The sequence below is a fragment of the Nesoenas mayeri genome, assembly GCF_963082525.1.
Source record: "Nesoenas mayeri genome assembly, chromosome: 1".
Taxonomy (NCBI): Eukaryota; Metazoa; Chordata; class Aves; order Columbiformes; family Columbidae; genus Nesoenas; species Nesoenas mayeri.
Genome location: NC_137541.1, coordinates 65,744,091 through 65,769,610, shown reverse-complemented (window position 1 = coordinate 65,769,610; position 25,520 = coordinate 65,744,091). Strand labels below are relative to the sequence as shown.

At 47.8% G+C, this 25,520-nt stretch overlaps 1 protein-coding gene across 1 annotated transcript in view; it reads left to right on the top strand.

The window, feature by feature from the left end:
• Positions 1–815: 815 nt before the first annotated feature.
• The window catches only part of B4GALNT3 (beta-1,4-N-acetyl-galactosaminyltransferase 3), a gene marked incomplete at both ends in the record, with an annotated part of 66,255 nt that continues 41,550 nt past the window's right edge, over positions 816–25,520 (top strand). The window contains one exon of the mRNA XM_080353835.1: positions 816–960. Within this exon, the coding sequence (XP_080209961.1) occupies positions 816–960 (145 nt within the window). The remainder of the gene's footprint in view (positions 961–25,520) is intronic.

Below are 25,520 nucleotides of genomic sequence, written 5' to 3'. Positions count from 1 at the left end.
CTCCCCAGCTGGGTACATTACATGCATCCCAGGGAGCATCTGCCAGTTTAGTTTCACCCAGGAAGTATCTGGTTTGCATCCTCCAAGACTGTTTGCCAATGTAAACCAAACCAACAGCATGGGAGGGATGGCTGGGAGAGTAATTCAAAAGTGTGCTTGAGATGTGAAATGAAACATTGAGTCCACCCAAGGAAGGCCCTGGTCTTCATGGGGGTCTCCAACATCCTCCCTCTGTTGGGTCCAAACAGCATAACATCACATCCAGTCAGCTGCTTCAGAAAGCAGATGTGTACACCTCATGAGTCCTGCTTCCCCCCGATTGAACAAAGCACTTTGAGGTAAACACACTTGTTGCACCATGCAAAAGCCACTTAAAAATGGATTCAGCTGTGTGTAACTGCAGATGCGAATCGCCCCACTCTCGTCCTGCTTCCCTCCGTGCAGTGGAGTCACCATCTCCCGTCGTCTCCCCGGAGGGATTCACGGGCCCGGACCGGGACGGCTCCGGTCCCCGGTCCCCGGTCCCCGGTCCCGCTGCCGCCAGCCCCTAGATCGGCCAGGGGGAGGGTGACGGGGGCAGCCCCGCCGCGGAGCCCCCGGCCCGGCCCCCCGCGGGGCGGAGGCAGGTGCGGGGGGCGGTGGCAGAGCCCGCCCGGGAGCTGCCCCAGCGGGGGCGCGGCACCGCCCCGCACCTGGGCCCGCCCCGCAAAGGAGGGGGGGGGGGGTCGGAGGCGGCCGTGCTGTGCCGAGCCGTGCCGGTGCGGCGGGAACATGCCCCGGGGTAGCGGCGGTGGCTGGGCGCCCTGAGCGGCGCCATGCGAGGCCGGCTGTTGGCGCGGCTGCGGCGGCGGCGGCTGCTGCGGCGGCTGCTGCTGGCCCTGGGCGCGCTGGCCCTGGGGCTTTGGGCCGCCTACCTGGAGCTGGTGGCGGTGGACGGCGGCGGGGCTCCTCCGGAACGCAGTGAGTTATCCCGCGGGGCGCCAGGGGAGGGGAAAGGGAAGAGGAAGGTGGGGAGGATGGGGGGGGTCCCGTCCCGTCCCGTCCCGTCCCTCGCAGCCCATCGCGGTGCCAGGCTCTCCTAGGCGCTCCGTCCCGCTCGCTAGTCCGGTGCAGCGCTGCGGTTTCCAGGCTGGCCGGGAAGAGGGGGCGAGCGCGGCCCGCTGCAGCGGCGGAGCGCTGCCGGCGAGCGGGGACCCCCCTCCCTGCGGAGCTCTCGGGGTCGGAGGTGGGCTCTGTTCCGCGGGAAGGAGGTATGTGTTGAGGGGTTTTGTTGTTCTGCCTTAGGTTCTCGACTCTCGCCCTCATTTCTGTCAGGAGACCTATCAAAACGTGACCTTGCTGGAATTGCAGAGCCCGGAGTCAGGGCTTTGAGCCGACTCGTATTCTTGGTGCTCTGGTGCTAACCTGGAAGGAAGCGAAGATGCTTTGAATATCGCTTTGATGAGAGAAGTGTATGCAAAGGAGGAGGGAATGCATACCCTGGAGATGCACAACACCCGCCTAGTAACGGGTTCATTTTGTGCAAACTTTTAGGAGTACATCAGGGCATGTACAAAGTGCGGTTAGCTTCTTTTCTTACAAAGTAGAGGAGCATTTATTTCCATCAGTGTCATGTGGGGTTTTATGCTTCTCTTCTCTTTCACAGTTACAAGAAAGTTTTAAACAGCCCAAATCTTTTTAAGAAAAACCTACAGTGGTGTTGCTGCTGTTTTAAAAATAACATCAGTGCTTGGTGCTGGTCTAATTTGGTAGTAGTTTCTCAAATACATATAAGCATTTAACTATTAATGCTTTTCAGCGTCTTAGTCCCTTCACTTCACATTATAAATCCTCTGATTTTTGCTCCCAGGAGTGAGCTTGGTTTCAGCCTTAAAGCTGTGCACAAACTGTGCAAGGAGCTCTATGAATGCCTGCTCCCACAAAGTCCATTACAGGACTTCAGCTTGTCCATTGGTTCTGTACTATATGGGATGCCAAGGTTAAAAATGCATATTTATTGTTGCAACAGTGTAAGAGATCTGATTTCTCTGGCTAGGATAAATCCTCTAGTTATAATCTGCTTTTTATGCCTGGTGGAATTAGCTGGGACATGAGAAGATGGGTTGCACTACAGATCTACTTTATGTTACACCTCTCATGCAAGCTAGCCAAGCCTCTTACTGTATTGCCGCTCTGCCAATACCCCCCAAAGATCCTTAGAGAAGACTGTAGAGGCATGTAGACGACTTGTGCAAGTGCAACAAGGAAGAAAACAAACCACTCAGAGATATTTAAAATAGTGGTTATAAGGAGAAAGGGCTGAGTCAGGTGTTCAGAGCCATGCAGCTGACAGTCCTTTTGCTGCCAGCAACGCAGAGCGGGAGGATGAGAGAAAGGGGCAGAGAACATGAGGACAGAAGGGATGTGCTGGAGCAAACAACTTTTCTTATGAATGGGGGTTTTCCTCTTTGCTTTTAGACAGGGTTATTTTTACATCTCTGTCACAGAAGTAATTCTGTTTTAAGACTGAAACTGGAAACAGTGACATGACTACGGCCACTACCAACTAAAAGAGAAGATGAGGAAAATAATTATATTAAAGTTCAGTTATATAAAAGTCCAGGCTCTCCCAAATCCACCATCAGAGATACTGCTGCTCAGTGCATGTGAAAGGCATTTAAATGCTGCTGGAAAGGGTGGAAGGGTGAAACCTTCTGCCAGGCAGCTCCCCATGGCTCTGCAGCATCTCGGAGGGGGAGTCGCTGTGCCCAGAGAGCCGAGGCGCTGTGGGTGTGCCGAGCACTTGGCGTTGTGTTTTCCTGGTCTTGCAGCCAGGATCCTGGAACCTGCTAACCGGAGGAAGGTTAATCTGTGACCCTCCCCACCCTTCCTCTTGCCCCAGTACCTCTAAAAGCCTGTTTTGTTTTAAGAGAAATCAGGAGTCGGAATGAAAGACAAGTAGTATTTGTTTTCTTTTGGCTGTTAGAAGTAAGTCATGTTTTCTCCTCTGGGGACTGGGACGCCTGTGTTTGTGACTCCTCATGGTGACTCTTCCCAGAAACTCCAGGGAGCTGGTGTAGGAAGGAGTGACTCTCAGAGCAATTAATACTTTCCCCCTCTCATTTCTGCATTGTTTTCCATCGCATATCCCAAGTGGGAATCCTACGGTACGTAAGTCACACCTGGGACCAACCAAGAGCTACCACCTCAACTTTTCTGATGCAACAGCCTTGCCAGTTATTCATGATAAAATGCAAAGGCTGTTTATTGGGTAATTTTTCTGGGCAAAAAGCTAAGAGGCTTCTTCCATTGGAGCCAGAAAGCTAAAGAGCTGCTGGGCTTGGAAGGAGACCTGCAGGAGATTGCTGTTTCCATCTCCTATGTCTGTAACAGAGCTTTCTTCTTACCTCCCTAAAAGGCATTGCGGAACAGACTGTGTATGGAAAGCCAAGTATGTTTTCTCTTTCCAGAGAGGTGAGTTCTCCTCCTGCAAGGCCGTAAGGAATCATAGAAAATATTCCCTTTTCTCTCGGCCATGCATGGGATGGAGCACAAGCCACTGTGATGTGCCTCTTCCACATCTGCTCCTGGGTCAACACCTTAGAGCAAGTCTTCAGACACAATGGGTTCCTCCCCAGCTTTATGCTCCTCTCCTTCTCTTCCCTCACCAGATCAGTGGGTAGTGGAGAAAGCAAATGTCAGATGGCCTGGGTGTGGGTGAGTAAGTGATGCTTAAAAATTGAGGCCCTGACTATCCTCCCTTGCTGTCTGTGCAGCTCTGCTACTCAACAAACTTAAGCATATAACTAAGTTTGGATGAAGGAGAATAAAGGGCTTAGGAGAATATGCTGGAATCATCGATACCCATTGGCTTCCATGGCTCTGCGTCACAGTATGGCTGGGAGAGTCTCTGGCTATGAGGTTCATTTTGTTGTAATGTTAAAGTCAAAGGTTGAGGGACCAGCCTGAGGTGCAGAATTCATGCTCAGTATACCCCATGGGTTGGGATTCATGTGTGCGTAAGTTGATCTGGGCCATTTTCTAGCTGTCAGGGACAGACATTTTCAGCTGGACAGGAACAGATGACAGTATGGGCTCTCGTGAGTGATATGAGTTATAGCTTTTCTTTGAAGATGATGCTGAAATGGGCAGTTGGTCATGTAAAAAAAAAAATATGATTGTGATGTGACTACATCAAGATATTCCTGCCTGTTCTTCCCAGGGAGCCTTACTGGCAGACCTGTTGTGTGTTTCTGTGTTGCTGTTCCTGTCGTTATTGTAGGGCTTGCCTTTTTCCTTTTGAGCATATTTTGCTGGTCTGCTGCCCAATAGGTATTTATAGGAATCTTGAACATGTTTACAGCTGAGTGAAGAAAAACAAGCTGATGTGAGTTGAAGATGGGCACAACTCTCCTCACATGAAATGTGGCCTGTTGTCATCCAAAACAAGTAGTAACAGGCAGGACACTGCCAACCTGCCAAGAAACCTGAGGAGTTGGAGATGGTCTGTTCACTCCTGCTGCTGACAGGCACTAACCTCTGTGGAGCGGGCTCTCCAGCAGAAATATTTGTCTCATCTTTGCTAGCTGCTACACAGCACACTTTGCTGCTGGAAGTGAATGCTGGAGATGGGAAATTTTCTTATTTCAAGGGTTAACAGGGTGTTGAGGAGGGAGAAAATACCAGTAAAGCACTGAGTGGCCAGGTCTGGAGAGCGAGTCCTGCACCCCACCTTGGGTGCTGTAATGCCCTTGGCTTGGCAGCACGGCTGGAAGGGGCAAGGGCAGGGGCAGGTCTTCCTCATGGAAGACCCCCACCCTAAGATGCTGCCTCTTCCCAGAGCTGCTGCGATGCTCTCTTTGGATGGAAAGGCTGCTCGGTCAAGTACCTCCTCCTGCTGCCTCTGGTTTTCTCTTCTGTGCCCAGCAATGCCTCATCTCACCCCACGGTGCAGAAAGGTGTGACTCTGAGGGAGCAAGGCTGGTGTTAGGAAGCTGTGCTTGCAGGCAAGGAATGATGTGCGATGATCCCCCTTTGCTTTAAAACCTTGTGTCAACATAGTAAAAGCGAATCCCAATCCCTGAAGAAACTTGGAGGTGAGGTCATTCCCAGCCATTGCTCTCCACACTCTCTTTTTTTTTTTTTCTGCTGCAAATACCATGGTATCTCGGGAGACTATAAATCACTTGCACTAATTGCCTTAATGGCAGGTGTGAGCATCACACTGATCCAGGCACAAGCAGGGTGTGCTTAGATTAGATTGCTTGGAGGTACAGTTAGCAGGAACAAGGGGTTGGGGGACACTCCTTTAATATGCCTGTCCCAGCTGCTTCAACCTACCCCTGTTCCACCACATTTTATTGTTGCATGTAAATAACACTGGGAGTGTCTTCCTGTCTTGGATTGTGACAAGTGGTTTCTGTCTCACTTGTAGTGTCTCAGACTGCTGCTTTCTTAACTCGATAGCATGCAGTCCCCCTCTCTGAAGTGAGAAATAGGAGAGACTCAGGAGAAACTATGGAGATGTGTGAATAAAAAAAGTCTTTCTGGCAAGACTTCCACCACCCCAGTATTTACATCATTAGAGTCCCTTTCCTTCCTCAGAAAATTAGTTTCTTACCCTCCCACCTTAGTGAGCTCTCCAATCTGCAAGAATCCAGGGTACTACAAAGCAGCGTGAGTTGCTTAAAAGCTGGGCCAAGTGTTGGTGTGAATAGGCAGATGCCTGTGTTTGTATGAGAAATGTAGCTGGCAGAAAGCTGAAGTTGCTCATTCAATGTAATGCACCAACTTCCCTCTCCAGGCACCCTTGGAAGTGTCTGTGCGTAAGGGTGAGCACACCTACATATGCAGATTCATTTACACGCACACGGGCTGACTTTTGCAATCGCTCACACGCAAGGTTACTTGCCTGTACATGCACGGTATTGCTCTTCTGCATAGCTAATTGCACTGAAGGTTACTGAGTGCCCATGGGGAGAGATTGGACCCTGTAGCTCTCCAGTGCTGGCTGAAGTATCTATTTCATCCTTGTGGAAACTGTTAAGCCAGTGGAAAAGTTAAATTAGGTATCACTCCCAAAGCACCTCATCCTGACTTCAAGAAAAGTGTTGACAGCAGGGGAACATCTAGACCATGAAATTTGCATATGATATTTCTGTGCTTTTGAAGACACCAGTGAGACCTTCTTTCACAGGGACCTGTGCCAAGCAACATCATTCCCTGGAGGACAATTGTGGGCAGCCATAGCTGTGGGAGAAGGATGGGCACTGCAGGTGGGACAGGATTTTTTCACTTCCATGTGGTCAGCTTAGTCTCCTTAGAGGGTGATCAGAAGTGCTGTCACAACTTGCTCTATGTTGGTGTATGTTAAGTGAGCCGACATCCCCAGGCCCATATTCACAGCATAGGTCGCTATCACAGACTCGGCAGAGAAGCCAGGGCCACTGAGAGCAATTTGCATCATACTCTAGCTTGGTTGTGTGGTTCATTGACACAGCAGCCAGGGGATGTCTGGACCTCATGCTCGCTATGCCATACACGTCCTGGGCCAGCATATCCTTTCGCTGCTGCTGGGGCATGTACTACAGGTAACTTGTGAACCTTGGCTCCCTTCACCTCTTTAAGTCAGGTTTGACTCTTAAATAGCCTTTTTGCAGAGCAACACCGAGAGCCTGGGTACCTGCTCACTGAGAACTGTGAGTGTTTTCTTGGATCCTGGCCTGCAGTTTGTCTGGCCCCAGAAGATCCACAAACCATTTGCAGAGATTACATATTATCATTATAAATAAACCCTTGCGCCATCCCTTTATGTATACATGTTACCTGTGACAGATTTGTGTAGTGGTGTGCCAACACAATGTGTATTCCTGCACCACACCCTCCTGTCTTAAATCAGACTGGTTTAGGATGACTCGGATCTCAGGGAGCGGTGCCCTCCTGCACGTCTCCTCTGCACCGTGGGGCTGGCAGAGGAATGCTGTTGTCTTCTGGAGAGGCGTTTCTACGTGTGGTATAGTAGTGTGAAGGCTCTGACTTCTCTCGTCTGCAAGTTCAGGCAGATGTGAGGGAAGAGTGGCGCTGGGAGAGGTGATGGACATCATCTTTCATCTAGCAGTTTGGAATTACCAACATCTGCAATATGGTAAAAGGCAGGATGTTTTCCTGAAGACAGAGGTTGCCTTGTCGGTCATGGCAGTGTGGAACAGAGTGATGATGGGGTTCTTGCTCCAGCGCTTACAACAATAGCCTCAACAACTGATGGCGTTATATATTTTCTTGTACTTTGAGTTTCCCCATCCTATCTGTTCTTGCTGTTTATTGACGTTCCCTTTTCCAGTCCCTTCCCAATCCAATTGCTTTTTTCAGGCTTGCGGTAATAGCTGGGAAGGGCTTTCCGGAAAAGGAAATAAGCTGTCTTATTTAGATGTGGTGTGAGATTTAAGAAAGATCCATGTAATGCCTTGGGTGGAAACAGATGTGAACCAGGTCCTTAGGCTTTTTTATGATGTTAGAAATTCACAGTCTATGTGTGCAATCAGCCAAACCAAAATACACTGGGATCTTGACCAGAGCTCCTCTGTAATTCTGTTTTCCTGAGAAGAATTTCCCATGCCAAAACGCAAAGGCTTTGATATTCCTGGTCTGGAGAGAGTCCCCTGTGTTTTGAGATGTTAAGATGGTCTGGGGCAACATTGCTGTTAAGTAAATCAACCTTCTCCAGAGACACCTTAGAACAATAATTCAAGCCAGCATAATGAAGATTTTAAATCAACTACACTGAATAATGAGATTCAATTAGACTCTGAGATGTTGAATCACTTCAGACAATCTAAAGATGGTTGGATGGAGCTGGGAGTCCCCCTGAAGCATTAGTGCCCTTCTCAAAAGGTCACTAATTCTGATTTTACCATTTCCTAAGGCTCAGTTATTTCAGCATTCTGTGACTATTTCCTATTTGAGATTTTTTTTGAGAGGAAAAGAGGTCAATGTGGCTTTTTATCCCCTTATTCTTAGGAGGTAAAAAAGCTGTCACCTATTACTTTACATTATAGGTTTTTCTGATACCTTTACATAGCAGAAGTATTACATCTTGTGCTATTCTCGCTTTTCTGTGTCACTATTTTCCATCAGAGAATCAAACGGTAAGTCCGAGGTCTTTGCATCACTCATGTCCCGGTTTCCATCTCAGTGACCTTAATGTTGATTTCAGACAGTCTAAATAGTCTTGGTTTGTAGTTTTTCGTTTTGTTTGTTTGTGTTTTTTTGTTTTTTGTTTTTCCCAGTTGAGCCAAATATGAGTAACTGACAGCCACTGCTACTCAGTCATGTTAGAACACTAAATACAGACCAGAGACTTGTCTGTGTGGCCTTCCATAACAGCCGTGTTTTATCTTTTTATTTTCCACTAGCCCTCTGGACTGTGAGTATTAGGAACTAGTAGGCTTATCTGGAAGCCTGTGTTTCACTGAAATTGTGTAAATTCACACACACTACAGCGTAGTTCATTTTCAGATACTGTTATATCCTATTTACCAGTAAAAATGTTTTATCTGCATCATTGCCTGTTAGGCTGAAGAACTGCCTGGTGGAGCTCTCTTGAAGTGAGGATAATCTACATTAATGATATGTGTATTTTTTCCTGCCATTCTAAAGAAATCTGTTTCTTCCTTCCTTCAAGAGGCCACTTATTTCCATGTCATTAGCGTGGGCTGTTTGACTTGGCCGGTATATTTGGCGTTGGCAACTCTGACAGCTTCCTCAGTGCTGCCGTTCATTTGAGCCTAGTTAAGATATCTCCAACCCTTCTTGTAAATACTTTACTTCCTAAATTAGTTTTATTTATGTTATGTAATGTTATTTTCTGTAAAATTGCAGTAGTCATGTCTGGGTGCTATTAACTCCATATAAGGTGCAGAACAAGATTTATAATGGGCTGAGAATACGCTGTCCAGACCACCTTGTATTAATGGCCTCAATTACCTGCTGTGGCAGCTCACTTGGCATTAGCGGCCACAGGTCCATCTTTTGTTGTAAGTAGGCCAGTTGGGAGGGCTTTGTTTTCAATCAAAAAATGCAAAATAAATCAACCATGTACCAAGTTTTCCTATCAAACCTGACTCAACTATAATTTCCAGAGGTGTACCTTGAAACTAAATTGTCTGCCTAACATAAGGAGTAAATATAAGAAGTCTCATTTTGCAATTGCTGTGTCTTGAAACACCAATGCATGCCTATTTCAGAGGAAATTTTGTGAACAGCAATTCTAACCCGTAGTCTGTACTCTCATACCAATAGGAGGGAGTAGTTTCATCTGCTCAGAAATTCAAAATAACACCCGAGCCAAGGTGTTGAGAATGAATGCATTATTAAAGTCTTTCCTCTTTCCCAGGTCATATGTTGCCCTTTTCTTATTAGAGGGGGAAAAAAAGCGTGTATTGAAAAGGTTTGTCCTTAAAACTAGAGAATAGAGCAAAGGTGAACCTTGGTGTGGAAAGAAACCCTGCCACCTCAAGGCCCCGTGGACCTCCCCCGGTGGTCTCTAACAGACAACTTGTGTTGTGCCAGCACAGCAGTCTGAGGGGCACTGGGCTCTGTCCTCCCTTTGGGGCTCCATGCCAAGGAGATGGCACCTCTCCATGTTCCAGGGGCAGGGCCAGGGGGCAGGAATGAAGGACCCACGCTGCACTTGGCCATCAACAACTTCATGGAGTGGTGGGACACTTTGTCCAGGCTGGCTGAGCCTCCCTGTCCTGCTGGTGGGATGTCTGGATGCTTCACCCCCTCGCAGCCACTATTGAGCGTGGGGGGCTGAGTCACTTGCAGGGAGCCAGGTCAGCAGGTGATCACTGAGGACCCTCAACTCTTCTGGAATGCTGTGGCTACCATCTCATCCAGAGGACCCTGGGTGTGGGATGAGGAGGAAGCTGTAGTCTTGGGCATGTGAGGAGAAGTGGATGGCAGTCACTGTGCCCAAGGGGCAGCAGAATGGTGCAGGAGACCAATCCCCAGGGAAGGGGCCCTTAGGCCCCCGACCCTCTTTCTTTTCACACGGTAGGGCATCTTTCAGGCTACATGACCACCAGCTCCCAGAACAGCCATCTTTGGCCACATGCATTGCCAGCACAGTAGCCTCCTGGTGTCATGAGCCACCTCACTGCCTTCTGTTCTGGGCACTATAAACACAGGCACCCTGGCAGCTGGCCCACAATTCACTGAGCTTAGAGGTCCTCAGATTCCTAGGATGACAGGAAGAAAGAGATCACACAGCTGCAAGGCTAGTGGCTGCCTGCATTTGCATGGGAAAGCAGATAAGTGGTTGCAGGAGATGTGGAGGAAGAGGAGACAACATCAGAGTGGGGACACCATTAGCTGCATTGTGGTGATGGCCATTGCTGATGTGGTTGATGGTGTGGAAATCAATCCACCCAAAGACCAAGAAGAACTGCTGGAAGTGGATTCACCTCCAGCACATCTCACCTGGTACCACTACATGGTGCCAGGGCTCCCCTCCATTACACCATAGCAGTGGTATCACAGGAAGGCCCAGCCTCCATGCCTGGCCATCCCAACAACCTGGCATCTGTGTGAGAGTTGTTGTCCCTCAGAGGACCTCCAAGATCCCTGGGGCCTGGAGGTGGGCTTTCTCCAGTCTGAGGATGAGAAGGCTGCCTGATGGGTGGTTGAAGATGAAGGCAGACCCTCTGTGGCAATGCCCAAAGAATAGCAACAGATGAAGCAAAGAAGTCAGAGGGACAGCTGTTCCTGTGGAGCAGAAGGAGCCTGCAGTTCTGCCTGGAAGAAGTGCTGGTCTTCGGTGTTAATGTCCCTTCTAGCTGCTTCATTAGGAGTTCTTTTCAATATTGTTTTTTCAATTGTTTTTAATTGCCAACGATAAAACAAGAAAAAGAACAGTAAAAATGCTTTCCTCTGTTATTTGGTACTTTGGTGACTGCATCTGGATTCCTGTGTCCCCTCCTGGTCTCTCCAGTTCAGGCAGGACACTGGTGTGTGGGCCCAGCCCAGGGATGTCCAGATGGTGAGGGGCCAGGACACATGAGGGCAGGCTGAGGGAACTGTCTCTGGTCACCTGGGTGGTGAAACCCTGGCACAGGTTGTTCAGAGAGGCAGTAGATGTCCCATCCCTGGAGACATTCAAGGCCAGGCTGGATGGGGCTCTGAGCAACCTGATCTAGTGGGGGGGTTGGAGTAGGTGATCTTTAAATGTTCCTTCCCACAAAACCACTCTGAGTCTGTGAGACGGGTAATGGTGTAATGTGCTGCTGCACTTGGTTCCCTTGCATTTTTGTGGTGGTCTGTGTAATTTCTTTTCCAGTTTCTCAGTTGAAACTCAAGCCCTGTGCCTGTAGGATGCTTTAGCTCTAAAGGACATTTTCTCAAGCATTTTTAATTTGCCTGATATAATTCTCTATTCCAAGAATTGTTGTGTCCCTTCTCACTGAATTTGAGATAGGCACCTTCACAGCAGTGTCAGCATTACTGTTGCCAACCATTTCACCTTTCAATTCTTTTTTTTCTTTTTGCTATGTAGGTTATGTAGATCCTTTTACTTAAACCCAGCAGGTCTAGCTTTTCCCAAGCCTCAGGTGATGATCCTCTAGGGTTGTTCCCCTGCCCCGAGTAAAATGTCTGCATGGATCAAAGTTCACGTGGGTCCTAGAAAGAGCATCAATGCTAACCACGGCCCAAATGGTGGTCTGTGGAAAAAGAGTTTTGCCAAATTGACACTTGGTTTGTCTCCATGTGTTGGCCAGATCACCAGCTGTGAGCACTTAAAGCACCAGAAGTGGTTTGGTATTGGCCATCATTCTTCTCTCCCGGCAGAGGCATAACCCTCTTTATAAAGGTGATTAATTCTTCAGGGCCTAAGCAATCAGGTTTTGTGGGAGGAGGAGCATGGCAGGGGCAGCTTCATCACCTCTTTCTGCCCAGGTGCCTGGACTGCTCCAGCTCTGTCACCAGTTCCCAGGGCCATTCTCAGTGTAGCTCTTATGCAGCCGCTTCCTCAGGGCAGGAAGAGCTTTTTCAGGTGTGTGAGTTGAAGGACAGTTGTACTGCTCCGGCTTGTGCTATCTTGGGAGTTTATTTATCCTTGGATAGTTGCATTCTAATTCTGTCTCTGCTGTTTTGGTCTCCTGCCTCTTCAGGGAATTTGACACGCTTTGTGAGACCAGGGTTTGACAGACTTTAACCTTGCTAATGGGTGTTTTCCTTCCTCCATAGTTACTGGCTGTAGCCGATCATGTGTATTTTCTTATCCATGTAGTTCACCTGCTCCAGTAGCAGAGCTAAGATCACCAGCATTCAGCCTGAATTTAGTTTGATTTTCCTGCCAGTGCTTTTTCAACCATTGGCAGTTTCTCTGTTGCTGGCATGGTGGTCTCACCTGCATCTAGTCTGCGGCTAATAAATGCCTCCGCCTCGCTGAGCTCTCCTCTATGCTCCTGCTGTTCCTCTGAAGAACTCCTGACGATGCTAACGCCACTGCTGCCCTGTGGTCATGCTCTGCACTTCTGATTCCTCTGAACGTGCCACCGTTCCTTGCAGGGTGTTTCCAGGTGTGTCCAACTGACTTGCACCGCTTGCTGCAGTGGGGAAGAGGGTCTCTTGTGTGTGCTGGTGGGGTAAGGGAGGATTCACTGCCTCTTTGAACTCCCACTGTCCCCCTGCCTCAGTCTGGCCGGTATTATTTCAGTGTGTCTGCACTGTCTGATCGCTGTCTGCATTCCATCAGCTCCAGCCATGCGGCTGACTTCCTTTGCTTCGCAAACTGTAATTGCTTTGCCAGTTAACTCTGGGTCTTCCAGTACTCTCTCTTGAGGGCTTTGTCCAAAAGCCCTGTGTTTCTCAAATGGCATGTTTAGTTGGGTCTTTTCCTAAACTTAGATCCTTTGTAAATTCTGTTTTCACATTTTTCTTGTAACTCTGTGTTTGAATTAGATATTTGACATAGGCACATCAAGGGATGGAAAGAAATATTTCAGTAAGTCTTCCAGCTCATGGAGAAACAGAGAAATAAATAAAAATTAAAGACAAGACAAGCAGAAAAGGCAGCATTTGTGCATACAGACCACATGGATTATTTTACAAAAGTAAGAAGCAGCCAAAAATGGGGCATAGGAAGAGGAGTGTTGAAGCAGAGTGATTGGAAAATGCCAATGACCATTAAAAAGTCGTAAGGGGGAAGGCACTGAAAGCTAAATTAGAAGCAAATAATTGAAATTTCAATGGAGCAGAGAGACTGGAACCGACAGTCTCAGGTGTAGAGATCAAAAAGAGAGGAGATGTAGAAAGATGTCAGAGCACAGAATAAACCACTCAGACTCCTAAAAGGGGTGAAGGAAAATGCAGGGATAATTATAGAAGCTGGTGGGGACCATAAGCAGCTCTACTGAAATGGTTAAGAACGTATTTGGTGTCATAAGGGTGTTTGTTGCCTTGAAAATTAGTACCACGGTAGCTTTTTACTGTAGTTGGTGTCTGCCAAGACATCTGGTTTGCCTGTGTAGAGCATTGTGCTCAGTCCTGCAGCTGCTCTGCTTGATTTGCAGAGTGTGGTTACCTGTTTTGTCCTGGGTGTCTAGCAAACGCTCAGTACTTTGCCAGTTGTTTCTGTAGAAGAAGGTTTTGCTTATGCAGTCAGGAATTTTTCACATGTCCCTTTTTATTTACGAAGTGTGTAAAGTCCCTTTAGGTACAGTGAAAATCAAAGAAAAGATGCTTGGTTTGTGCATAGTCCTATGGTCCACAGTTGGGTAGCATTTAATCTGGAAACTCTCTGTATTTGCTGAGGTTCATGCTACCTCTGCTCTTTTCATAACCCCCGGGGCTCCCTTTCTCTCTTCTTTTCCATACCCTTTTGGGGTATTTGTCTTGGATGGTGGAACAGGCTTTGCTTGATGGAACCAGGGCAAGTTTGCGTGGAGGTGCAGGGAAAACTCACCCCACTTGACTCCCACTCCAAGCACCGACTGTCACAGCAGAGACTGCGATTTTGCAGCTATCAGCCCAGCAGCGAGGGCATCTCATCCCAAGTAACCATTTTGTAGTAGGCAGTATGGTGGAGAAGGGGCCATTATGGGAAGGAGCCAGACCAGGCTCTTGTACAAGTGGTGGTGCTTGCTCGGGATGGCACACTGGTCTCCAAGGTGCACCACAGAATCACAGAATGTCAGGGATTGGAAGGGACCTCAAAAGATCACCTAGTCCAGTCCCCCTGCCGGAGCAGGAACACCTAGATGAGGTTACACAGGAAGGTGTCCAGGTGGGTTTTGAATGTCTCCAGAGAAGGAGACTCCACAACCCCCATGGGCAGCCTGTTCCAGTGCTCTGTTACCCTCACTGAGAAGTTTCTTCTCGTATTTAACTGGAACCTCCCATGTTCCAGTTTATACTCATTGCCCCTTGTCCTATCATTGGTTGTCACTGAAAAGAGGCTGGCTCCATCCTCATGACACTCATCCTTGATATATTTATAAACATTAATGAGATCACCCCTCAGTCTCCTCTTCTCCAGGCTAAAGAGCCTCAGCTCCCTCAGCCTTTCCTCATAAGAGAGATGCTCCACTCCATCACCTTTGTTGCTCTGCACTGGACTCTCTCCAGCAGTTCCCTGTCCTTCTTGAACTGAGAGGCCGAAAACTGGACACAATATTCCAGGTGTGGTCTCACCAGGGCAGAGTAGAAGGGAAGGAGAACCTCTCTTGACCTAAGCTCTCACCAACTCCAGATCTGTCCAAAAATATGTAAAACAAGTAGGATCCTATTGCAAGTTTGCAGCCTTAATTATCCCTCTGGGCACAAAGCGAGTCCTGCAAGCGCTGCCTGGGTCTTGGAGCAGATCCCCTGGGGACCTGCAATTTCTTTGCTCTGTCTCTGGGCAATGGGTGAAGGATTTGCTTCAGCCCAAGCCAGCACATCTGGCCCCTGCCTGCCACTGGTTTATATTTAGCTGTCAGCACATGGGCCGTTTGAAGGCAGCGTCTCCCAGCCCTCACCTCCCTGCTGCCCAGCTTTCCATAGCAGTTGAGCTGCTGCCACTGCCTGGGTGGAGAGCTGGAGACTAAAATTTACAGGGAGCTCTTCTCTTGCCAAATGCTGCATCTGACCCAAGCTGAGCCTGGGGAAGGGGAGAGGAAAATGGTCTTAAATCTCCCTCTGCAGAGCACCCAGTGTGCCTGCTGCGTTCTTGAGGGTCTCATTGCAAGGGGTGGGGTTGCCCTGATGGAGGGTGCTTGGGGGATGCTGAAGCAGTGGGGAGAGTAAAGCATTGCCAGGATCGTCTTGGGACATGGTAGGAAATCCTGATTCTCCGTGAATGTCTTCAAAGCTGCAGGCATCTCCCTGCTTAGGGAGAGGTTTTCTGGGCAGATGTGCGGTTTGGCTGCTGTAAGAAAACTCGTGTGTATTCACCACTCCCACCCCGCCAGAACAAGCTGCTGAAGATTTCGCTGCCCCCAGTAGCTGCCCACCCTAAATGAGCACTTGTTCACTCTCTATTATAGGGCGGGCTCCTGAAGAGGCTGTGGTTACAGCACAAATTTGTACAAATGGGGATGCATGCCATCCCTTTCTCTGCCTTGGAGCAACCGAGGCTTCAGAACAAGCTGCTTCAGCAGCCTGTGCCACAATTAATTAGCCTCTGTAGCAAAGATATTGATGATATAATATTTGTTATTTATCCTTTTGAAATACTTGATGGCTGTGAATGGAAAAGCATTAATTTGGCTCGAAATGACTTCAGTGCAACAGGAAGGCATGTTATTTCATTATTGACTATTCTGATGGACTCAGCCTGTCCTGCTGGTACAGTCCTGCTGGTTTGGCTGCCCCAGGCGTGCTGCTACCCTGTCTTCTGAGAAACAACTTTGCTAGTGCGTGTAATGCAGTGGCAGGAACTCATCTGGGCCCCCAGAATACAAGTCTCACCTCTGACCTTTCCTATTCATTGCACTTGTCTGAATTGCACAGCCCAAGGCAAGAGATGGATGGTAGGATGCAGCTGATGTGGGGACACGGTCCCTAAACCCTGTTCCTTTTATCTATGGCCTTTGGAAAGACCTATCTGCAGTACGTGCAAGAGCAGCACAAGGGCAAACTGCAACCATTGCCGAGAGAACTGCCGGGGGTTTTGCACGCTATTGGTCCTGATAGCTCAGGAGGAGGCAGCCTGAGGGGCACCGTGGGGTGGTGGAGCAAAATGCATACCCCTTGATGGCCTAATAAAGGTCAGAGTAAACGCAAACTTGGTTTGCATTGACATTTCTGGGCTTTTTTCAGCAAGAGTTGGTGGGCACTGCTTGTGGGGAAAGCTGGGCCAGCTGCAGGAAGAAGAACAAAAAAGCAGAGAAGGTGTTCATGATCAGCCTGACAACTGTTCCTGCTGAAAAGGAGGTGGAATTCCCCTTTTCCTACGAACAGCAGAGAAACAAGGGCAGCTAGCATGGCTGCATCAGCTGTGTCTTATAGATTCGATCAACTATACTTGGCAAGTGGCCTCTCTGTTTGTGTCTGGAGGTGCGTACAGCAGATATGTCCTCACCGTCTGCCAGGTCTCCATCACATTAGGCATACAGAAAGGAGAGAGCCCCAGGAACTGGAGCAGGTGAGGTACTGGTAGGGTCTGTCCTGGCTCCCATCCCAGCTCCAGACACAGGTGCCTCCCTCCTGCCAGCACCGCTCTGTGGTTTCATTCCACTGGAATAAAGGAAAAAACAAACTTTCAACTTTGTCCCCGGCTTCCATTTCCTTTTCCATGCCAGAGGTAGAATGAAGAGTGTACTTATGTGAAGGACATCAAGGTATTTTTCACATGGGTAAACAAAGGCAAAAATATAAGTTATATGGGGAAACATGCCTTCTGCAGCTGTGACCCATATCCCATGGTGATAGATCTAGGTGTATTTCTCTGTTGCTGAGTAATATGGTGCAAAGACAGATTAAGGTTTAAGTTACTGGAAAGCTTTTTTCAGGAGGGTGGGACTTCCTACATTGCTTGGCTGAGGGCAGAGGCCCCCGGAGGGAGAACAGCTTTGGCGAGTGATACTGGGCTGGTCCTCAAACTGGGCAGGGCATGGGGGGTCTCCCAGAGCAGGCATGTTCAGGTAAAAGAAAAAGGAAGTGGTGATGGTGATATAAAAGTATTTGAGCCACCTCTTGTGCTGGCAGCAGAGGCTCAGGCCTGGCCACTTTGGCAGTTCCAGCAGAGCTGCTCTACTCCAAGGATGAGTCATGGCATTGGTGCTTTTTCTTACCATTGTAGTAGGTACATCTGTACAGTTACAGGCATGTAGGTTAGGGGTTTTCTTCCATGCTTTTGGATTTTACCAGTTATGTCTGTTGAGATTTGTGATCTCGCTATATGGCTTAAATGAAACGTACAAATCCCTGTGTGCATATCTTTCCCTTCTTCTCTAAATAATCCCAATTTTAAAAATTATTATTTGAAATATGTGTGATAGTACTGTCTGGATCTGTAGCTTTGTAAAGAAATGCTGTAACTTTACTCTCTGCAGGTGTGTGTATCTCAGGTTTAAAGGCATTTTCACGTGCAGCATTTTCCACAGATAGAGAGTCTGTGTGTGCTCCAAGTACTACCAAATCAACCCAGAGTTCAGAAGCTGGCAATTGAATCTCCCAAGAAAACAAAGGTCTAACCTAATTCTGCATCGTATACTAAGATAGTCTCACGATAGTGCCTTTTAAGTGTCCTATACTCTGAAGGCACCTTTGCTCTTCATGTTTGTTGAGCACATCTAACCAAACCTGTTTGCTGTGGAGTAAGAACGATTATTTCCCAGCAGAAGAATTGCAGCACCTGCACTTTGTGTTGCTTCAGGTGGCCAAGGAATTTGATGCTGAGTTCCTTTGCATGTCAGACAGCTGGACTAGTGCTGGGGCAATTTTACATGCACTTCATTGACCCAAGGTCGCCTTCATGGAGCTGGTCTGTAGTGAATACCTGGTTGCAGCTGCTCTTTCCTCCCTCCAGGCTTGAGAGAACTGTGGTGTGAGGTGGAGGTGAGGGTTTCAGCAGCTATGCAGCATGCTGCTGCTCTTAAACAACCTGCTGACAAAGCCCAGTGCAGTGTTTTGTAGACTGGCGGCATGTCTTCTATGCCAGCTTTATTATTCTACATAAAAGCCTTGCAGGCTGCAGTGGTTTCCTTTGTAAAGAACCAGGGTGCGGGACACTTAATTACACTCTACTGTAATGATTTAACATGAGGGTTAATGTTAAGACCCAGGTTGGGATTCTTGGGATCACAGGCTTGGATGCTGTAGTGACACAGGCTGCATTCTGCACTTGCTGTCAACCAGAGGAGCAAGTGGTTTCGGGCACTGTTAAATGAGCTCTTGCCAGTGTTGGTCACTTGTTGACACAGCGTCTCTCTTGTTGTCTTTCCTTATGCCCAGGATCCTCTCTTTGTAGATACTCTTGCAGTGAAAGTGCCAGAAGCAAGAGACTTCAATAAATAGTATTTGTCTAATAAAACAGATGCTGCCATCTCCCACGTAAAAGTGCCCTAAGGAATCATCGTCCATATGCAGGCACATCACAGATGTGTGCTGCCATTTCTGTACCTGCTCCCTGCCTGGGGAAGCCAGCTGCACCTGGATGACCCCAGTGTGTACATCGATGTCTGCAGCACATACTCCTATATGCTGCGGCACTAGTTTTCCTCACTCCTTGGCTTCCCCACCCACACTGTCATGGAGGCACACCCAGATCCCCGCATCGCTCTGCCGCTCCCCGCAAAACATCTCTCCTCCTGCCAAAAGGCTCCATCTCTGGCTGCATCTCTGAGACTGTCCACCCACCTCATCTCACAGCTTCACGCTCCTCTCTGGGCATGTAGATGTGCTCCCCATGTATTCACTCGTCTTCCTACATACCTGTCCACCCCAGCATGCAAGTACCTGCATGTTGCTCACCTCGCCTACTTAGTGTTCTTTCATAGTGTTACCCTGCGTGTTTTCATAAATTTGAAAGCATTGCTCTCTTCTGCCAAGCTCCTGGGACTCCACAACTTGCTCTATATTACCATGTTTTTTCCTTCTGTCCTTTAAGGTGCAGAGCAATGTTCACTAATGTGGTAGGTTAGATCCTGGGATAAATAAGACATGAAATGGCCATGGCCCTTGCAAGTTTCCTTTCTAGGGTTGCAACCGTGCATTTCCATTTCAAATTCTGACAGTATCCCGTGCTGACTCCTCACCGACTTGGTCCTTATGCTGTTGAGGGGAATCGCAGCCTCCTCCAGCACTGCTCTGCCAGCACATCTGAACACAGACCAGCGGTCCCCTCTGCTGTCGCACACCTCCTTCTCTTCACAGGTGCCTCTCTCTAGTCACAGAATAATACAATTGTTTTGGTTGGAAAAGACCTTTAAGATCGACGAGTCCAAGCATTAACCTAGTGCTGCCAAGTCCACCTCTAAACCACGTTCCTAAGAACCTCATCTACACGTGGCTACCAAGGCATGTGCTTGTTTGCACCATGACGTGTTTCAGCTGCAGTGAACTAACTTGGCTAAAGTAGCAGAGCTAGAAGAGAGAGCGAGCTGTGTGCCCCTAGGAGAGCACAGCACAATGCAAGCAAAGTATTTGCAATATAGTGTCATTTGCTTATTGTTTTTTTTTTTTGTGTGGCCCCCTCAGCTACTCGGTGCAGCTCACTCATGGCTTTTACTCTCCTTGGCCTGCAGCATTCCTTGGTCTTCCCACCTTGGGTCTTTCTGCCCCACATATGTGCCTCTGCAGACCAGAAAAGTACCTGGAGACGTGTATATTTAGAGCTTGTACCCATGGGAGTGTACCCATATTCTTTTTCAGTGTCCTGTTCATTCTTCAGTTGTTTTACAGAGGCTTTCTTAATTTCGCTTTGTTTAATCAGAGCTGCAAGATCTTTCTGTTTCTCTCCCCGGATGTTTCTTTAGCGTTCAAATGCTGGCAGGTATGCAAGTACCTGAAGGTGTTGGGCACCTTCATAAAGAAAACGCAAAGAAACTATTACATCTCATCAGGCAGAGATCCTAGAGCAAAGAGTTGTCACTTGTAACTCACTAAGATGAAAATAATATTTTTTTCTGGGGAAAAAAATAAAAGCTTAAAATTCTGAGAAATCATTCTTAAATTCTGAGAGTCTTGTTTATGCTCCCATTAGCCAAGATAACAGATGTTATTACTAGTTGTCCTATCACTGCAGGACCTTCGTAGCGGTTAACACAGCAGCACACAAGCAGCACCAAGGCAGCTGGTACGGATTTTGAAATTTCAACCCTGTAACAAATTTTCCCTGTTCTTCTACATCAAACTTCATAATCGAATTGTGTCCTTCTGCCTCACCGATGCACGTGAGAGGGCCAGGTCTGCCTTGTCAGCATCTGAAGGCAGCTTGTGCAAGGGGTCTCCGTGACAACCCACGTGCTTGGTGGCATTTGCCAGGTTTCGCATCCCAGCACAGCCCATCGGTGCCTGGCTCAGTGGCTCTCCTGCAGGAAGGCTTTGATGAGAAGGTCAGTGTGGGGAATTGGCACCAATTACTGTGTAGTGCCTCTCTGCTTGCCAGGGAAGACTGTGCTGGCTCCCAAGAGCACGGTGTCACAGGGAGCCTTTCTGCCTTCTCCTAGCTCCAGCTCATGGACTTTTTCTGCCTTGCCTCAGAAATTTAGCTTTAGGAATTGAGGACAAAAAGAAACAAGGATGCTTGTGAATCTATCAAAATGGACGATGTCAAAACCCCTCTGCCATTGACCGGAGGTGCTGCTGAGAGATCATGGCCAAGGGAACTGGATGTGAAAAGAGTGATGCTGGCTGAGGTTGGGTAGATATAGGGAAATAAGGAGGATGAATCCAGACCCCAGACACCCCCCTGCCTCAGAGTGGGTTGCTGCTGGTCTCTGGGGACTTACCTAGGTCTCCTAAAGACCCAGAGAGAACTGCAGTCAATAGTAAACTTTGATTCCACAAGACCACTGTCATCTGCTCTTATCCAGTCCCCAGTTTGGTTTGCCACTGCTCAACTTGTCTTGGATGGAACTGGCTCCCAGGTCAGTTGCACATGGAATTGAGCTGCTCCTGTCACACATAACAATCACATGGGCAGTGCCACAATTTAGGACATTTAGTCCTGGCCATATGTGTGTGGTTGCTTTTATCCATCTCTTCAGTCGGAGGGCAAGTGCTGGCTCTGTCAGGTCATCTGGGCTTCTTTGTTGTGGGAGCAGCTCCTAGAAACCTCTCTGAGCAGCTATGGGCTGCTGGTGGCAGTAAGCAGCAGGATCTCAGAGGTACATTGCCATATACCTCACCTGAGCAACTCATTACGTGTGCCACAATGCAGCTGGGCAAAGGTCTACAGGGACTCGGTAACAATCCTGAGTGCTTTAATTGGGGATCTGGCAATGGTGGAGGAAGAAACTGGGTAATCAAGAAGGACTGATGTGAGAAAGGGTTGCAACTGGACAGGGTGCCAGCATAAACCATCATATTTATGAATTTCCAGGCACCTATGCTTATTCTTCAGCAAAAAGATGTGAACCAAATGCTTTTCTCCTGGAGATCAATGGCAAAAATCTATTGACCTCATGTGGTGCAAGATGCAGCTTACTGCAGCTGATTCTTCAGAGTCTTGTGTGAAGGGAAGGTGGCTGGTAAAGCAGAATGGAGCTCTTTCCTTCCCCTGGGGTACATTTGACTGCTGCTAGCACAGACCACGAGACCTGCTAAATCATGCCTGTACACTATGCAGGCCTAGTAAGAGTATTTCAGTGCTGGTTAATTTGAATGAGACCTGTATTCAGATGTTTCAGTCTGGTGCTGTTGGAGTTGCATAGAATCATAGAATGTCCTGAGCTGGAAAGGACCCAAAAGGATCATCAAGTGCAACTCCTGCCCCTGCATATGACAACCCCACAGTTCACACCATGTGTCTAAGCCTCTTCTTAAACACTGTCAGGCTTGGGGCTGTGACACCTCCCTGGGGAGCCTGTTCCAGTGCTCCACCACCCTCTGGGTGAAGAACCTTTTCCTAATGTCCAACCTGAACCTCCCTTGGCACATCTCCCTGCCATTCCCTCGGGTTCTGGGTTTCATGGTTTGGGGGAAATAGCTATAGGTGATACAAGTCTTAAGTGAAATTGCTCACAGTGTTGAGAGGAAAGTCACTGAGGAGAAGGCTGCCATGCTGGAACTGTGTCTCCTGGAAGAGCTGCAAAAGGAGCAAGACACAGGAGGACCAGAGATCTGGAAATAGCTGGAGCATGAGGATTAGGATTACGGATAAACATCCAAGGAAACAACAGCAGAGCAGTCAGGATTAGTGGGTAATGGAAAAGGCTAGGACTGGGGATAGAGGCAGCAGGTCAGCGCTGTCCCCAAGGTGGATGAACTAACCCCTGGCACCCCTTTTGGGATGGGGAGCTGGTGAGGAACTGTCTGCAAGCGTGTTTGTACAAGTGTATTTCCTATATGAGCAGCCAAATGCCATCAGTTGCTTCCAAGAACCTAATGTAGTTTCCAGATCTTCAGCAGGCCCAGACCTCAGCCAGGCTATTTGTGGTGCACAAGGATGTTGGTAACAGTCAAGCAGCCCACTCTTTTTGGGTGTCTGTGTGAAGACAGCACTGGAGTGGCAGGAAGATGTCTACATTGCAGCAGCATTTGGCAGTCTCGTGAGCTGTAAGGATGAGAAGGTGCAGGGAGCTGTTCATGGATGCTGTGAGGCAAGCACAGCTCTGATTTAAGCAGCTGAACCTCTGCTGAGGTCCTCACATATGTGCTAGCAATGAGTTGAACCTATGAGGAGTGACACCCCTTGGCTGCACCTAACTTCAGCTACTCCACAGCAGGACACCCTTTATCCCCCTGTCCTTTGTGCTGTTGTCAAGCCAGACTGAAATGCCTGGATTTCCCCCAAGAGTTCCTATGGGAGGGGAGCGTATGATGGTGTGGCAAGGTCCTGACTGCAAGGAGTGCCCCACTTGACATGGACAAACTTGCTGGTTTTGGGACACCTGGATTTTTCAGACCTGGGTTTGAAAGCTGGGCTCTGGAAGTCTGGTTTTGCCTGGAGCTGCTCTCATGGCTACTTACTGATCAGCCCTCACAGGAGCATAAAGAAGGTCAGAACTTTACTTAAGGGGCCAAACACTGTTCTCAAAACTCTGCTCCTCAGAGGAGTTACTCCAGATTTACCACAGTGTTTCTGAGATCAAAACCAGGCCATAAGGAGCTAATTAAATTCAGGCTAGTATGAGATCTGATATGGTCAAACCAATACATTCTTCATCTGCATAACTGGATCCCTCTGAGTTACCAGAGTTGTCTGGAAAGGGCACAGTGAAACCAAACACCGTCTACCTGAAACTGAAAAATCCAAGCGAGCTGCTTTCAAAACTTGTCACGCAGGGGGCTACTCAGGAGGGTGAGCAACCCAGGAGTTACTCGCTGGGCTGCATAGTAAAAATTGGCTAAGCAACAAAGCTGTCTGCCTTGCTTGCTGCAGCTAATCAAAACGTGAGTGAGGACCAAGGGCTGGATCTGAGCCCACAGAAGTCAGTGGAAGGGCTCCTGTTGGGTCGAAGCCAACGTGGTCCAGAGCAACTTTGTTTTAAAAATTGAAGAGAACATAAACAGGCACAACTGAGCTCCAACGTTCCTTTGAACCCAGACACTTTTGTCTGGAGCAGAAGCTCAGTGTACTTCAGTGCTCAGGGATGACATGAGATCCGAGAAGAACCAAGGGAAGGAACGGCAAAGGTGGCTGAGGCAGAGGAGATTTACTTGTGGCAGGATTTACTTGTGTAAGGTATCTATATATACATATATTTCTGGGGAGGATTTTTGCCATGAAAAGAGAAGGGTTAAAGCTGATCCTACAGCAGAATTCAAAGTGGCTCTAGAAATGAATTAAGTTTCTTGGTTTCCTTCTGCCCCATAGCATAAAGGAGTTACACCATTAAATTAAAAAGCATTATTTGTAAAATAGGTATCATGTGTGTGCAGGGTAATTTCAGCCTAGTTAATTCAGTGCTGCAGGAACCAATGATGCAAGTAGTGTGGCTGGATTTTTTTTTTTCCAAGGGCTGGATAATTTCATGACTAATAATAACACTTGCAACTATGTGTGGTATGGTAAGAGACGAGTAATCACAATTTGTGCTGCAGGGCATAAGCTGCCTGTTTGCATAGGTCACGAGGACATTTTTTTTCCTCCTTTGTAAAGTGATATGTCTAAAAGTACTTTTGAAGGTTGTTTTTTTCTGCCTTTTAAACATCAGAAGTTGGCCACTGGTCAAAAGTAGACTATCTGATGGGATGAACCAATGGTCTAATCTGCTCATTACTAAATTCCTATGTAAGGCTTTTATTTCCTGCACAGGGAGGTACAGTGCATGTGCTGTACCTTTTTTTGGTTTTTTGTAAGACTGAGTTGAAGCACCAGCTCTGGTCCCTAATTGAAACCAGCAGCATTCAATAAGTTTGGACCATATCTGCGTACTGAGTAGCCCTAGGCGGGCCTCTGTGGTTTCTGCTCCATGCACAGGAACTGTATTTCTGGCAGAAGCTCTCAGAGTTGAGTGAAGAAATTGCAATAAATAACTTACCATATTAATTTCACTTTATGTGTTTGCTCGTGGAACTTCCAGGAGCAGATCAAAATCTCCTCACATGTATTTGATGTTGTTTAGCAACAGTTAATTACATGAGCATTGCTTTTTTTTTTTCCCTCTCCTAATTTGACTAAGGCTTAGCTCTTTGATAATCCAGGCGTGTTGCAAGTGCTTGTAAGAAGTGAATGAAAAATTGGCCCTCTCTGAGTAAACAAAAACATGGGTTTAAAATATGTTGGGGTTGATGCTTCCAGGGTGGTTCAACTGCCCAGAAAACTGGGAGAAAGCTACCTTAATTACTGGGAAACTGAGTGGTAAAAATAATCTTTTTAATGTTGCTGGTTGTGGCAACTTGTTTTATTTTTTTCTGTTCCTTCCATTCCTATAGCTGTGCAGCTCTGTGCAGATTGTATTCAGCTGTGCACACAAATGAGCAGCTGGGCAGTTTTGACCATTGGGCAAGATCCCTGGTGGGTGGTTGCATTTTTTTTAAAGAGCACAAAAATAACCTGGTTTGTTTTTTAAGCTTGTGGTTTGCAACACCATCAGTTAGAATACATCCTTTTGATTTAAAAAGTGAGCGAACTGGAGCAAGCTACTAAAAGAGAGAAAATACAGGATACTGTCCTATATTGCTTCTTTGACTGTAATTGCATTTTGATGTCTCATGAGGCCTGATTAAAGCCTGCACATTGAGTTGCTGAGCAAGTGTGTTCCACGGTGGTTCCTGCCTTGCTCATGGTGTTGAAACAGTTGGATTTCGCTAAGGGTTTAGCCCTCCATCCTAGGTTCACAAGTACCTTTGTCTCCCCAAATCCTTCTCCCACCAATCCATTTGAGTTCAGTGCTATGTTTTGTCACACCTGGAAGGGGGAAGGACTTCCTTTGCTGTAAGAAGTGTGACCC